This window comes from Paracoccidioides lutzii (genome assembly GCF_000150705.2).
Source record: "Paracoccidioides lutzii Pb01 unplaced genomic scaffold supercont2.7, whole genome shotgun sequence".
Classification (NCBI taxonomy): Eukaryota; Fungi; Ascomycota; class Eurotiomycetes; order Onygenales; family Ajellomycetaceae; genus Paracoccidioides; species Paracoccidioides lutzii.
In genome coordinates, this window is record NW_015440953.1 from 625,486 (window position 1) to 639,763 (window position 14,278).

A 14,278-nucleotide genomic window follows, 5' to 3' on the forward strand; every position below is an offset into this window, starting at 1 on the left:
CCCCCTCCCCCCTCTCCCCTCTCTCTCTTATTATTATTATTTTATCAAAAATGCCTTTATCTAGGTATTCTCTCATTTTTTCCTTCTTCGTTGGGTTTGATGATCTATATATCCATGGGCTAGAGGTAGGTTAGTTTTGTTCTATCTACTTCTCTCGACATAAGCTCGATAGCCTTGAGATAGGGGAAGGTATTCTATTGCCAATATATTTGTCTCGAAACTTTGATGTACATCATTTCTATGTCTATGTTTTTCTTTGTGCTATTCTCTTTCTCAAAATATCAGGAAATATTCCCAACTGTTACCTATTTTCTACTTATCTGCAGAGTCAACGTTATGAGCCCTTCGGATGTTGAAAGCCCAAGCCCCAAGAATAATGAAAGAGTTAAATACCACAAAAATACATATAAATTACTTTGCCAAGAGAAAATAATATATAGAGTCTTCTATCTTGTGCAGCCAACACAAGAAAGATAGAATACACCACGCCTTCATTCCAAGCCAAAAATTGCGGATCCCAAATGCGGGAGGCAAAAATTATTATCCCAAGGCTCTCAAAAAGGGACGAAGAAGGCATGCTCAAAATTTAATTCTACTACTCACCCCATAAACATATCCAAAACAATGAATAGAGGGTGGGCGAGCGAGTGGCCAGGGGAAACGGGATAATTCTCCATGACAATGATCCAATGTATATTTAGTCATCCCCACTCGCCTGATCCGGCTCCGCATCGCTCATCGCCTCATCAGGTTCTTCATCCATCGCGTCTGCATTGAGGTTATCCATGTCGGAGCGTCGTGGCTCTTTATCGTGAGAAATAGCCCGCCATCCCTCGGGGGCTGAGGGGTCTTTGACATATTCAGACATGGGGAACTGCGTGTTGCGTTAGAACGCCTTGGACCCGGAAAATTTCAAACAGAAGCAATGGGAAAGGGAATGGGAAGTGGCAGAAAAATGAAAACGAAGAATGGCTCATTAGAACTTACATAATGATCGTTCTTCTTCATGGTGATGACCCAGGGGACATTGTCGAAGGTGACGGCGCGGATACGGAAGTATGTATTGTTCGGGATGGTGTTGACCTCTTTGATGAACGAGTCGAGATCTGGAGTTTTGACACCATTGACGGCTGTAATGAAGTTAGTCGGTGAGAGGCCATATTGGTAGGCAGGGGAACCGCGGCTCTGTAACGTGTATGGGTCAGCATATGTGGCTTTCGCATATTTAATACATCAGACATGAGCAGCTGTTACGTACCCGCGCGCTAACATAGACCTCGCTATGCAACTTGGAAATCTGCTGTCGAACAGCATGATGCGGCTTCTGCAGCACGGCGCCACAGAAAATCAAGGCGCGATCTGTCTCCAGGTCCTCAGTAGGTACTGTCATGATCTTAATACGCATTTCCTTGCCATTGCGCACAATGAGTGCATCGAGCGTTTTGTGGTGATACATGATATCAAACTCAGAGACGCGGGTGATCAGCTTATCATTGAGGGTGAGAATGATATCGGCCTCTCGAAGCTGGCGCTTATCTTTTGATAGAGGGGAAGCACAGTCCACTTTCCGCACCATGAATAGCTCATGACGCGCTGGGTTGGCGATAGCGACCTTCTCGATCCACTCTTCCGACACGCCCATGATGCGGGCCTGACTCATTTGGATAACGTAGGTCTCCATATCCATAATGCGGAGCTTGGGTATGGTTCCGTCTTGGATTTGTTTGATGATCGGGAGAAGGGAAGGGGTCGCAAGACCTAGGTGGTATTCAACATCCTTGTGGGAGTTGGTGGTGCGTTCCCCTAGGTAGTTAAGCCAGAGGGCTTGCACAACGCCGTCTTCCCCGATTAGCACGCCGTTGGAGCACTGGCTGCTTAGGCCCGTGTCCACAGTGATTGCGTCAAGGTTGAGAGCGCGGTAGCGTGGTGCAGCGGTGTTGGGTGTTATGGCGACAGTGGTAATATCAGTAACGACCGTTTTGGCCACAACAATTCGGAAATTTTGATTGAAGCCAACAAAAATGGTGTCAGAACCCTGTTTGATGTAAGTAGTGCTAAGCTTCGCTGTCTTGACTGGTGCCTGCACCAGACTTCGGTCGTATTGGATGATCGTAAAGTTTTGTAGTGGATGCAGGAAGATAACTTTTGCCATAACAATGATGGAGTCTGCGACGGTTACGTTGATGTCGCAGAGATCAAAGGGGACGATAGCTCTGGAAACAAGAACGAGACCTTTTTCTGCGTCGACCACGAGGCCGAATCCAGCTTTTCGCGCTTGTGGGAACCCGTCAAGTTTCACTGGCATTGTGCAGGAAACACGAACGAAGCTGTGGACGATATTAGCTGCTGCAGGATGGTTGGTACCATCGAGCTGAATAAAGTCCGCTTTCCGGGGGACTGGTGGTTCAGCGGGAATCGGCTCCGCGATATTTGTGAAATCCCATAAACCTGTCTTATCATTCCGGACAGCAAGTTTCATATGTGGATGCCAATGGCGGTCAATATGTATGATGCTTGTTCCTCTAGTATGCAAGTCTCGAATATGTCTATATGAAAGGGTTACTCTTGCGCGATCTAATCCGATAGTGTTAGTCAACACAATAGTAAATCTAAAGGAAATTAATACATCGCTTACCTGGAATTGTTTTCAATACTTCAATAAATTCATCCAAATTTCTCGTGGGCCGCTTGTCTACTGCATCAACTATCCAACCCGAAAAGGTGTTCTCAAGTTTAAACGAACCAGCAGCTTCACAGATATACACTCCCTTACAGGCGATAGCATACAGCCTCGCCTGCTGGTAAGAGAGGTTGTGAAAAGTGGCGCCAGCAACAGTGACGTAGCGATCAGGGGTGATTTTATGAAGGTCTCCAACGGAACACGAGACCTCCAAATCCTCTCCTCCCCGCTGCACAAGAAGGCTGACGTCTTTTCCCACACTCGAATCCAATATCGCATCCAGCTTTACAAACTGAGTAAGAAGCTCCCCGTTAACTTTGATCAACACATCTCCCTCCTCAAGTTTACCATCACCGGGGCCTTCTGGTAGAACGATTTCCACAACAAGCATCCCAGTTTCCTTGGGTGAGTATTGTCTAACTGCGGCTTCCCATGTAGGAGAAAGACCAAGCCGACGGCACTCATCAAATGGTTTGATGATCCACTGAGTCTGGATTGTACCTCGCGTGACCGGCACGCCTGCACGTATGCACTCCAGAGCTCGTAGTGGACGGTCTAGAGGTAAAAAGTAATCCGTTGCGGCGCCATCAACACGTCCACCAGCCTGTAACGCAATGGCGTGACCATCTATATTCACGACGGGACTACCGGAACTGCCACCACTAGCCGCAGCTGCGGCTTGGATATAATTGGTGTTGAAATCACTATACCCTTCACCGTAGTCTGGCGCATTCCGGTCGAGACGACTGATAACACCAGAAAGAATACTCAATTTCTCACCGGCATCGTTTCCCACGACTCTTATCTCGACACCAACTCTTGCGGCGTCCGGCGACAGTTCTAATTGTGTGACGGGCATGTATTTAATCGCGGCGGGGTCGAACTTCAAAATACCAAAATCGTGGACGGGATCTCTATAAACTGGTAGAACATCACACTACAAATTAAAAAGCCGGGCCTATCAGCATATGCTATCCCTGGAGAGAGAAAAGAGGGGGAAAGATACCTCTTCATGATTATCAAAAATACAATATCCCCAAAACGGCCCGGCGCAAACTACATGTCTATTGGTCAAGATATAACCCCTCTCCGCATCAACCACAAACCCCGTTGCCTGACTCGACGTGGACAGATCCGTATCAAACGAGGCCGTCTGACAGAAATGGATGGAGACAACGCTCCTCACGACGGTTTCGATAGTAGCCTGCCATTCCGGGGAATCTGTCTGGGCAGCAGGAGCAAGCGGGAGGATGTGGGAGATATCCTCGTTTTTATTTTCCAGAACATAGACGGCCTCTTTGCCCAACGCTTGGTCGTCTGGGGTTAATGGCTGTGGGGAAGAGGTATCGGGACGGAGGTGTTTTGCGGAGCGCAGTGAGACGGGTCCACTGCTGTGTTTGCGTTTTGAGCTCATGTTTATGGAGCGCAAAGCTGAAGTCGAGTGATATAGGGGGGAGGGGGAAAAGGGATATTAGAGGGAATGATTGATATAGCTTTTGTTGACGGATATATAAAACTGTTTTGTGTGATTCAAATACTTTTGACTGGCGAAGGGTACCACGGGTGGTATAGACTCCGCGGGAACCCGGAATTGGAGGAATCGACCTAGTCTAGACGAGAGGACGGAAAAGCAAGCGTTACAGGAAAATGTGGAGGAAGAGAGTGAGTACGTGGAGGTACGAGGCTGAGAGCTGTGGTTATGAATTGATAATTTCCCCGGTTAGCGGTTAGGGGATGGGATAACACCGTGAATATACAGCACACGGTTTCAAAATAAATGGACGAGGGTTGCCTGAAGCCCGGGCTGTAAATGCAAAGGGATAACGTCTGGATATGGCTTGGATACTGTTGCATCTGCTTTGCTATAGCGGATGTCGTGTCGTTCACGTTCGTTCGGTTTTATCTGGCTGTAGGGTTGGATGTTTGGCGTGTTTGGCGTGTTTGTCTTGTTTGAGCAGCACGCACTGCCACCAGCGAGCGGTTGAACGGCGCTTCCAAAGGAGCGATCGCCAGCGACAGGCTGCGAAGTTTCCCCAAGGTTGGGATAGTTAGGATTAATATAATCGATTATTACATTTGGCTGGATGACATTTCTCCTTGGTATACGGAGGAAACAATCCATGGAGGGTTCTGAGACATGAGGAGTATGTATGTGTATCCAGAGGTAGATGCCTCCGAGGTATCTATCCAACGCTGGATTTCGATCGCCTAGGCATACATGAAGGACGTAGTAACTCGTTTCTGTTCCTGGACAGTATCTAAAGAGAAAGGATTCAGCACTTCTCCAACTATGAACCGGTCACTCTATCACCTCTCGACGAAGGCTTGGAAATTAGACGACCAGAGTTTGGCTTTGTCTTCTCATATTTCTTATCCAGTTTATCCAACTGCAATAATTCCCAGCTCCTAGCTCCCCATACTACCGCTAGAACTAGAAAAGGAGCTCCCACAGGAGGTCTTCAAACAGTAGGTACAGCCAAAACAAGAAAGAGTCAAGAGTTGAATAGGGGGAGAAGGGAACCAAGCAAACAGAGCAGCCCCTAGAAATGTTTTCGAAGGACCACATATACGTATAACCTTGGAATACAAGCGCTGGTCATATAGATACATGTATATATACATATACATGAACGGTGTCGTCTATGATAAACATGTAGTAACTAGTGATCATGTCAGACAATAATGACATGTCCATCCATCCCTTCCGCAAGGTCAACCCTACACGCCCGTCGACAGGGTGTGTGCCCGTTTCCTTTGTCGCGACCAATGGGCCAAGCACATGTGTCATCCCCAATCACCGGATACGGCGGTTAAATCTGAATTCGAGGACCATTGCTGTCTCTGGAGTGGAAAACATTTGGGATGGGACACACACACACACACACACACACACACACAAATAAAAATAAAATAAACCATCATTGCCTTGGAAAGTGTTCTCGTATATATCTCCTAGCAAAGTTCTCTTACAGCCACCCCCCAAGATATCGATTTGATGGGGGGTTAAACCGGATGGCCTGTTTTAACAGCGACAGGAGGCTGTCATAGGGTCCAGCGCAATATGTTGCTCACGCCATCAAGAGCCAGGTAGAAAGATTACCACACGTATATATTGCATTACGCCTGAATTTGGCAAATGATGGAACCGGTATACACCGTTTTTGGCCCCCGAATTTCATTTTTGATGGGAGTTGTCTTCATAACCCCCTCGGAAGTGTGCAGAACAGAAAATTAATCAAACCATATCCACAGAACAACCGAGTAACCACTCATCCAGCCGTCTCCGCTGGTGAACCACGAACCATAGCTCCATTACCCTGCGGTGACTGCTGCACAGACTGGTATTGTCGTTGCTGCTGCAGCCGGTGTTGTTGCTGAGGCGTGGAGGGACCACCACCCTGCTTGCCCGCCCCGGCAAAGAGCTCGTTTAGTTTGCCATACAACTCAGTGACAGAGGGGACGTTTGGCGGCGGTGTCATGATCGCGGGGGCCAGGGGTGCTGCGGCTCCCGACTTCTTTCCCCTGTCGGCAACTGTGGCTAGATACGCCAGGTTTGCCTGTAGACGTCGCATGCAGTCGATGAATTCGATGCTGGGTTTACCTATAAGCACAGGCGATGGTTTGGATGCGTCAGTGGCAGGGTTCTGCGATTGAGATCCCGCGGCATCGGTGGGGGTGGGGGGGGATGTGGTTCTATTGTCTTTGATGGGTGACAACTGATGTGAGGCAGGTTGGTTGGGGGCTTCGCCTGCTTTGCCGGAGGCGCGAAGGTTCATGACCTCTTGTAAGAGGGCTGAGTTGATATCAAGGAGAATGGTCACACGGGCCCTTTCACGAGCAGTTTGTTGGGAAGAAGGGGTAGAAACAGGTGACTGGGTTTGCTGTTGTTGCTGATTTGGAGGCTGGGAGGGGGAGGGGCGGGGAGGGGTAGAAAAGAGGGGATTTGATGCGGCGACTGCAGTAGTTTGGGGCTGGCTCTGTGAAAGAGGAGCCATATTCTGCGTAGAAGGCGACTGAGGAAGCGGAGACTGCGCCAGGGACGTTGGGATCGATTGCATATACTGAGGATTTGAGAAATTTTGGGGGTGAGGCACTAGAGATATATATGACAGCAAGGAAATCGGTCAGTAAGTTTTGGGGGGGGGGGGGGGGGGTGCGCTGCTATCAGATAGACACTGGCTAGATCACAATTGAGCAAGTTTATGGAGGAAAGCACAGTGTTATAGAATGGAGTGAAAATCGGGATATAAAGATGGGAGGAATGGAGGAAGGGATGAGGGTGGGGGCATTGGACAGGAATAATCACGAACTAAAAAGGCCAATGGGGTAGCGATATAGAGGGAGAAATAAGATCCACGGGCTAGTTACGGCATGAGAGCAGCCAAATAACTAATTAACCGAAATAAAGAATCCCATTTAAAAACCAGATAAGAAGGGAAGGAGATGACCTACCAGGACCAACAGCAAGACCAGGCGAATGATGGGGAAGACCCGAGGACATCATTATGGTTGATGCAGCGCCGGCCCCAGCGTGCAGTGGAACGGGCCCGAAACCATGCTGCACAGGCTGGTGGTGGTGGATCTGTGGCGCTCTTGTCTGTGGAGGATAAGGATTTGGATTTGCAAAATAGGGTATCTGCTGAACGCGAGCTTGAGCTTGAGCTTGAGCCTGCGCTTGAGCCTGTGCCTGAGCCTGTGCCTGTGCCTGTGCCTGTGCCTGTGCCTGTGCCTGAGCCTGAGCCTGCGCTTGAGCCTGAGCCTGAGCCTGTGCTTGGGCATGGGCATGTGCTTGTGGATGCTGCATGGGGTAACCAGCGGGGGAGATGGCGGCCATGGGATGTTGCTGGAGGGCCGGATAAGAAGGTGGTTGATTCATTATTATTTAGCAGTATATATTATATATATAGATATATGCACACGACGTGGCGGCGGGAATATAGTCAAAGCAAAAATATTAGCTAAATAGTTAAAATGCCCGCAGGGTAGGGGGAGCCACGGTTGAACTCGACGGTTCGTAAGACAGTTGACAACGGGACCCAAGGAGATAGCGTTTAGCCAGAAGGATGAGCCGCCAAGCACCAAGGTAACAGGGTGTTGACTGGTGACTGATCGGTGATGGAACAAGTAAACAAGCGCGTCCGGTGTTTGAGTCGGTATAGGAGGGTATTTGCAGAGTTGCAAAAGCGTGTGAGCGTGTATGCGTCTGTCGTCGAGTTGGAGGCCAGGCCAAGTTTTGCGTTTCTTGGAGTCCTGCCTAGGCTTGAGACAGGGGGGCTGGGAGAAATAGCACCCGGCCAGCAGCTCCAACGGCGACACGGGCAATGGGGATGGATTGAAATTCCACGGGTGGGTTCTGCGGATGGATGGATGGATGGATGGATGGATGGATGGATGGTTTGATGCTTGGACGGTGACGAGGTCGAAGGTTATGGAGTCTGACTGAGTCTGACTGAAGCTCTGCTTTGTCAGCCGTCAGGGGCAGAACAAATTCGCCGCTGCCGTATCAGCTTTACACAGAGCGGGTCGAATATTACAGTCCCGTGATATTCATGCAGACTTCTTGTCTCTAATTGGCTAGCTGGGCTGACTAATAACTAACTTGGGGTCGTTATAGGACTAGCCATACCAACAGCTCTGAAACAGCTATACCACTATACCAACCCGCGCCAACCTCGGTTCAAAGGCTATTATCAACTTCTTCTATGAAGAGAGTGTGTAACTAGTTATGATAAACTGCTGTGCAGCACCGCAAATCACAGGCTTTCACAACCAATCCCAAGTTTTTTACTATGCACTACTTGCAGCCGTTGGTTTGAGCCTCTCATCTTTCGGCAATACTAATAGTGGGAAGTCCCTGGTGCACTGTACGCAGTATGGCTTAGGGCGTGGGTGGCACTGTCGATTCACTTCTCTCGTCTTGCCTGCAATATCCCTCTCTACTAAAGTTGCTGTTACACTTGGGTCGCAGTAGTGGGTGACCACGTTTCTTGGGAGCCTGTTGATCCCCCAAGCTTGAAGGATGACTGGCATTGACCAGTATCGATGATTGACGGCCACCGTCGTGTGCCAGTTTCGTAGATTGTGACGCTTGGTCCTTGAGGGAAAGTTGGGAAGGGAATGGGGAGGAGTCCGCGGGTGGTTGGGAAAGGCTGACAGCCTGACGGCTGTATTCCTCCACGACTACAGCTAGAAGGGGAAACACTTGACAGCGAAGGCTTATTTTATTTTAACTTACAGACTTGCCTCTAGAGCGATACAGAGTAAAGGTAGTCGAATGATCTTGAACCAAGCTGGAAAGTGCTGTTAATTCTCGTTTCAAGCAGTCATTTATCTTTCCGTACTCTTGACTGCTGTTTGCACCACTATCATTTGGACCAAAACCTCTTCATGGACTTGATGCGAACGGAGTACAGGTGTCTGTCATTTATATTCACACACCGGATGAGCTCTTCATCATCAGCCATGTTACCCAATCCAGGGTGATCATCGCCCATACTCTTACATCCACCATCCCCAAGCCAGGAGGGCTATGTTCGGTCTTCTGGTTTAAGATAAGAGAGGAGAGGCATGCTGTTTATCAAATGCACCATTGGCATATCTGCTAGTAGTACATACGTACGGTCAAGTAGGTAGTTAAGAGAACTACTTTGCACTTTAACCTGTGAACATCAATCGACACGTCACTTCTGGATTTTTTTTTTTTTTTTTTTTTTTTTGTTTTTGTTTTATTTTCTTTCAATCTTCACAATGGGCCCGGTTAACCGGTGTGTCTCTTGACTCTCTATCCATGGCTGGCCATCTATACTATCTAGGTATGTCTAATCATCAATTCTGCAACACAGAGAGCGTACCCCTTAACACGGGATTACGTGTGCCACCAGACGTCCTAAGCCCGTTGACCACGTCTTTAGTATTCTCCTCGCCTTCTACCTGTGGAGAGCTTCCAGTCTCAACCTTGATCCAGTCGTAGCCTCAATGTGCAAAGGGACAGGAAGTATTTTATACTATAATCTATGGCATTTAAATCTGCAGGAGAACATAAACTGTGAAGCAATACTCTGGGGCTATCTATCAATCCATCCATAACAATGATCGCCCTTGATAGACTTTGAGAAAGGAGTACATATCAATACTTCTGCAACTTTCAGTTATCAGCTTCCTCAATACCCCATTCGTTCTATTGTCAATGTGAGATTTAAATAGGAAATACGTGTATGAACTATGTATTGCCACGGCTCCAACCGCGAAAATGGCGAGGTCTGCAGATAATATTAGTATCAACTGCGTAGCTCGGATGTATGTTTGCTGCTCCAACTTGTTCATGGGCATATTTCTGAAATGGTTTTATGGATTCCTTGAATTTAACCAAGTGAGCAGATGGTCTCGTGTCGGGAAGAAGGCAAACGATCGGCACGTGGAGAAAATGCACTAGAAGGGAGGCAGATTGGGCCTCCATATCAGGGTATATTTGAAGGCATATATGGTAGGATCTATATGACGAATCATAGAGCAGCTGGAAAGTTAGCAAATTGATGAATAGATGTGTAGTTGAATCTGATTAGTTTTGCCCAGCCATTCTTTTCTGTTCATTTCAATTATGTTCCCTGACGACAGGAGAACAGTGTGAAGATCACCGCCGAGCGAGGAGCGCATGTATATTGAGTCGTTTCCATCAAGTTAAATCGTACTGGCGCATGCGAGATGGAGTCGCTTGGACACAGCAAAATCAATCAAGTACCCTTCCTCGCTTTCATTTCCTCAATCCATTTCTTTGACTTGGTCGTCGGCACAATGTTAATGCGTACCAACCCATCAACGACTTCCACTTTTCCCCCAGTCAGAATCTTCAGCAGCGACATTTTCTTCCCAACCTTGATAAGCCCACCAGTTACCGTCTCCATAAAGCAGTCAACAGAGTCCAGCCTATATTCCTGCCCTGAATCCCACGGCAAGGGGAAAATATAGCCCAAGTGATCTCCTATCGTCTCGATCTCAGAAAACGCCTTGACGAAATCCGACTGCGCATCCATGGGGTAAAGGAAGACGCTGGGGAACACGAGTGTGCTTTCAGGAGAAAGTGGATCGGGCGAAAGGTGAATGACAGCATCTTCAAGTTCGGGCGGTTTGTCCGACGCCCTGACTCTGATTTCCCTCGCTCGCAATGCGGCGTTGAGGACTAGTTTTTCCTTGCGAGCTCGTTCCTCCTCAGCACGTCGCTTCTCAGCGATTGCCTGGAGGGTTGATTTCCGCACGGATATTTTCGACGACATGGCTTGCAAGGATTTATTGAATGGGTCGAGTGTCAGACCTCGCGCACAGGTATCTTCTGCTTCCGGAATTTTGTCCAGGGCGAGAAGAGCGCATGTTGATCGGTAGTAGGCCTTGACGTTTTTCAGATTGAATTTCAACGCCGATGCACAGTCAAGGATTGTGGATCTATAGTTTTCTATATTGAAAGGTGTATGCATTAGCCCTCTGAACAATGAATACCTTTAACAATGCGTTTCTTATATAAGCTCCGATTAGGTTGAGGGGATCTCTGACTTAATTCCAAATTGCACAATGCGCGATTGGTATAACAGGCTTCCGCAATCTCGCGTTCCTTTATAATATCTCCCTCGGGATCATCACTTTTCTCCCATTCATTGTCCCCCGTAAGGACCCCAATGGCCTTGCTGTAAAATTCTTTCCCATCACTCCACTTCTTTTGCCTTGTAACTTCGTTTCCCGACTCGCGGAATCCCTGGGCAACTTCTGCTCTTGTTCCTTCATATTGCAGAGAGCGAATAGCTTCGAGCGCAATATTATCCTCGTCTGCAGAAAACAGAACTTAATATATCGATAATAGAGATAAAAGAGGATTACGGTATTTTTACCACTGACCTCCGTCAATTGCTTTTGACAGATCAGTCATAAATAGTGGGGTCTTGTTCATCATATCCAATATTTCATCCGCTGTATGTGACTTAATGGAGGACATACCAGGAGGCATGGCGGGGCTGGTTGTTGCTTGTGCTGAGAGGGCATTCTCTTTGATTCCAAAGGGTGTTTCGTTGAGGAAAGCTTGTGCACCGAGGGTAGGAGTGGGTCCGGCAGGGGCTGCTTTGTTGAGATTAAGAGATTCATCGAAGTCGTCAGGAAGCTTTTCTATGAGCACCATTGTGGGCAGATAACTGAAATATAAAAAGTGTTTCAGCAAAAGTTGTTTAAGCTGTTTTGGTTCAATGTTGATTTGAAGATTATTTCTTTTCCGCAGGTTTTCATAGATGATGTAATAGTTCAAACAGTGCAAACATGAAGAACTCAACCGATTGCATAATTAGGTAATCAGGGCAGACATTACTGGGTCACGTGGCTCGCAGCTTTCCCCCGCCTTCTCTCCGCTCCCGCTGTCATCTCGATGATAATAACATCCAGTTGATAGATACGATGTTTCAAAGAGAGCGTAGAGAATTGAAGCCGAGAGAAGTACGTTGCAGTGTCAGTTACAACATCCCTAATTGTTACTCTTGGATACCTTCTGCTCGGTCACTATTCTAATAGTGCATAAATCCACACGCAACCCCGCCAATATCAAGCCCAATAGATTCAAGACAACCGAACAGGGAGTATATGCCCTTCCTCCATAATCCTGTTCATCAGGCGTTGAGATACTCTGCTTCTTTACGCCATCTATAGGTCAAAACGGACCCCAAACTCACAACCCCGCCAACTTGCATTGATATTTTGTTCACATGAGAGGCATCAACACACCCTAGAACGCATGGATGTTCAGTACACGTGCAGGACGTATGTGAAGAAAGCATTCCAAACGCAGCTGCGTGGGGTAAGCATGTAACCAACTTACCGACGGTATGGGTCACCCCGAGACTAATTAACCTTTTATCGTTCATCTGGTTCATCGTCCCAGGAGAGAGGGTCTGCTGCGCTGGCAGCGCCTGCAAGACACAGGTCCATTGGAAACCAATAATGGAAATGTATGCCGTAAAGTCAGGATATCCGCCACGCTGGAGATAACCCTGCAATATTCCTTAGGATTTTTGGGTCGTTCCGACACTGTGGTTCAGACGTTGGTGGCTTGTAGCCTATAGAAATCCTGGAATGTTGCCGGGCTATTTATTGTTCTTCGGATTGAATGTGGACAATATGAGAAACCAAAAAACTTTTGCCAGCCAGGACTTCTGTATTGCATTTAGAGATGGCGGTATGAAACACGTGGAAACAAAATAGAACAGATGTAAAAGAGATAAAATATAAAAGTAAAAGTGACGGGTATCAAAATACGTCGTGCATATCCGCTGTGGGTCCGCGGGAAGGGAGCGGGAAAGATACAAGTTCTGCACAGGAATTGTATTTGAACCGCGAACGCCGGTTGTATATAGAGTGACCAGGCCATCATGAAGCAAGTGTATAGTCGCATAGTCGTCTAGCGTTCGTAAAACAAAAAGGAAAATGTTCTATGTAGTTGTATAATATCCACGTAGCCCAAATGGCCTGAGTTGATAACCAAGCGAAGCTCCCTACATCCAGCATATGCAAGGAGTCTTTTGCCGGTTAAAAACGATATATGCATCTATCGCAGCCCCGTTAACGCTCTCTGTCAATAGAAAATATGAAATTCTAGCTCCGTGAAACATGTTCTACTACCAATAGAAATATAAGAGAGAACTCAAGATATAAATCCCACCTCACACTCCCACCTGCTTCGCCATTTCCAGAATCCCCTCGATCAGCAGCATATTATCCTGCTTCTGGGTTGGGAGATGATGGCCCATATCTAATCTGTGGATCGTTCTCTTATCAGGAGTGCAGTGAGTTGTCGCCAGCAACTCCCCCTGACGGAACCAAGGGTCCTGGAGACCCAGAACATGCAGGGTGGGAATATCAATCTGAGGGAGGGTAATTTTGTCACCCTTTCCATCAACATTTTCATGATCAAGGAGATCATGCAATTTGGTTATTGGTGGTGAAGTACCACATATAAAAACTGCGAATTTGAACAGTTCGTCCCGATCAACCGTTGAGGACAAATGGTCACCACTGGTACCATTCTCGTTTCCATGCCCATTCGTTTGTTGCTGTTCAAGTAGACGCAGTTGCTGGTCCAACAATAGTCCGGCCGCCAACCTACCCCCCATCGAGAAACCCATAACGCCAGCAAATCCCCTCCCGTCCCTCTCAATCTGCTCGCGGATCGTCTTCTCTAGCAACTCTGCTGTGCGCGGGGGCATCAGCTTGGTATGTCCACGGCAGCGTGCATTATCCCTGGTCGATAATAAACTACCATCTTCATCGCCACCTGCACCATCTCTTCGATCAAGTGAACGAGGGGGAGGTGATGAGGTGGAGGGATCCAGCCAAGTGAAGTATGGAGCCGCATCGGCGAAAAAAGGTAGAACGCCAGGGCCAGGATTTGTTTCGAAGGGAGCGTCGAGGAAGACGAAGGAGAAGCGGTTTTGCAGCTCGCGGCGGACACGAGCAGTCTGAACTTCGAAAATGGCAGCGGAGGTACCGGAGCCGTGAAGGCAGAGGATGCTGGGTAGGGGTGACCGGCTCATTGGGTAGTTTGGTGGAAGTGGATGAATGGGGGACGTCGGT

The 14,278-nt window shown here is 47.8% G+C and overlaps 6 protein-coding genes across 6 annotated transcripts; 1 reads left to right on the plus strand and 5 right to left on the minus strand.

The window, feature by feature from the left end:
- Positions 1–697: 697 nt before the first annotated feature.
- On the minus strand, positions 698–4,094 carry PAAG_11638 (Pro-apoptotic serine protease NMA111; the record flags this gene model as incomplete). The annotated part of the gene is made up of 5 exons (XM_002794902.2): positions 698–874; positions 988–1,185; positions 1,259–2,574; positions 2,636–3,617; positions 3,687–4,094. 5 exons carry the CDS (start codon positions 4,092–4,094, stop codon positions 698–700), a joined length of 3,081 nt encoding a protein of 1,026 aa, XP_002794948.2.
- A 354-nt stretch (positions 4,095–4,448) lies between these two features.
- On the minus strand, positions 4,449–4,802 carry PAAG_11639 (hypothetical protein; the record flags this gene model as incomplete). The annotated part of the gene is made up of 1 exon (XM_015847247.1): positions 4,449–4,802. The coding sequence occupies one exon, from the start codon at positions 4,800–4,802 to the stop codon at positions 4,449–4,451; it is 354 nt and encodes a 117-aa protein (XP_015703156.1).
- A 1,147-nt stretch (positions 4,803–5,949) lies between these two features.
- Positions 5,950–7,514, minus strand: PAAG_03494 (hypothetical protein; the record flags this gene model as incomplete). The annotated part of the gene is made up of 2 exons (XM_015844988.1): positions 5,950–6,773; positions 7,133–7,514. The coding sequence occupies 2 exons, from the start codon at positions 7,512–7,514 to the stop codon at positions 5,950–5,952; spliced, it is 1,206 nt and encodes a 401-aa protein (XP_015701962.1).
- Positions 7,515–7,795: 281 nt separating this feature from the next.
- PAAG_03495 (hypothetical protein) lies at positions 7,796–8,258 on the plus strand (the record flags this gene model as incomplete). Its single annotated transcript, XM_002794904.2, has 2 exons — positions 7,796–8,026; positions 8,136–8,258. 2 exons carry the CDS (start codon positions 7,796–7,798, stop codon positions 8,256–8,258), a joined length of 354 nt encoding a protein of 117 aa, XP_002794950.2.
- A 2,152-nt stretch (positions 8,259–10,410) lies between these two features.
- Positions 10,411–11,840, minus strand: PAAG_03496 (TPR repeat protein; the record flags this gene model as incomplete). The annotated part of the gene is made up of 3 exons (XM_002794905.2): positions 10,411–11,126; positions 11,225–11,494; positions 11,564–11,840. 3 exons carry the CDS (start codon positions 11,838–11,840, stop codon positions 10,411–10,413), a joined length of 1,263 nt encoding a protein of 420 aa, XP_002794951.1.
- Positions 11,841–13,368: 1,528 nt separating this feature from the next.
- PAAG_03497 (hypothetical protein) lies at positions 13,369–14,238 on the minus strand (the record flags this gene model as incomplete). The annotated part of the gene is made up of 1 exon (XM_002794906.2): positions 13,369–14,238. The coding sequence occupies one exon, from the start codon at positions 14,236–14,238 to the stop codon at positions 13,369–13,371; it is 870 nt and encodes a 289-aa protein (XP_002794952.1).
- Between the last annotated feature and the right edge of the window lie 40 nt (positions 14,239–14,278).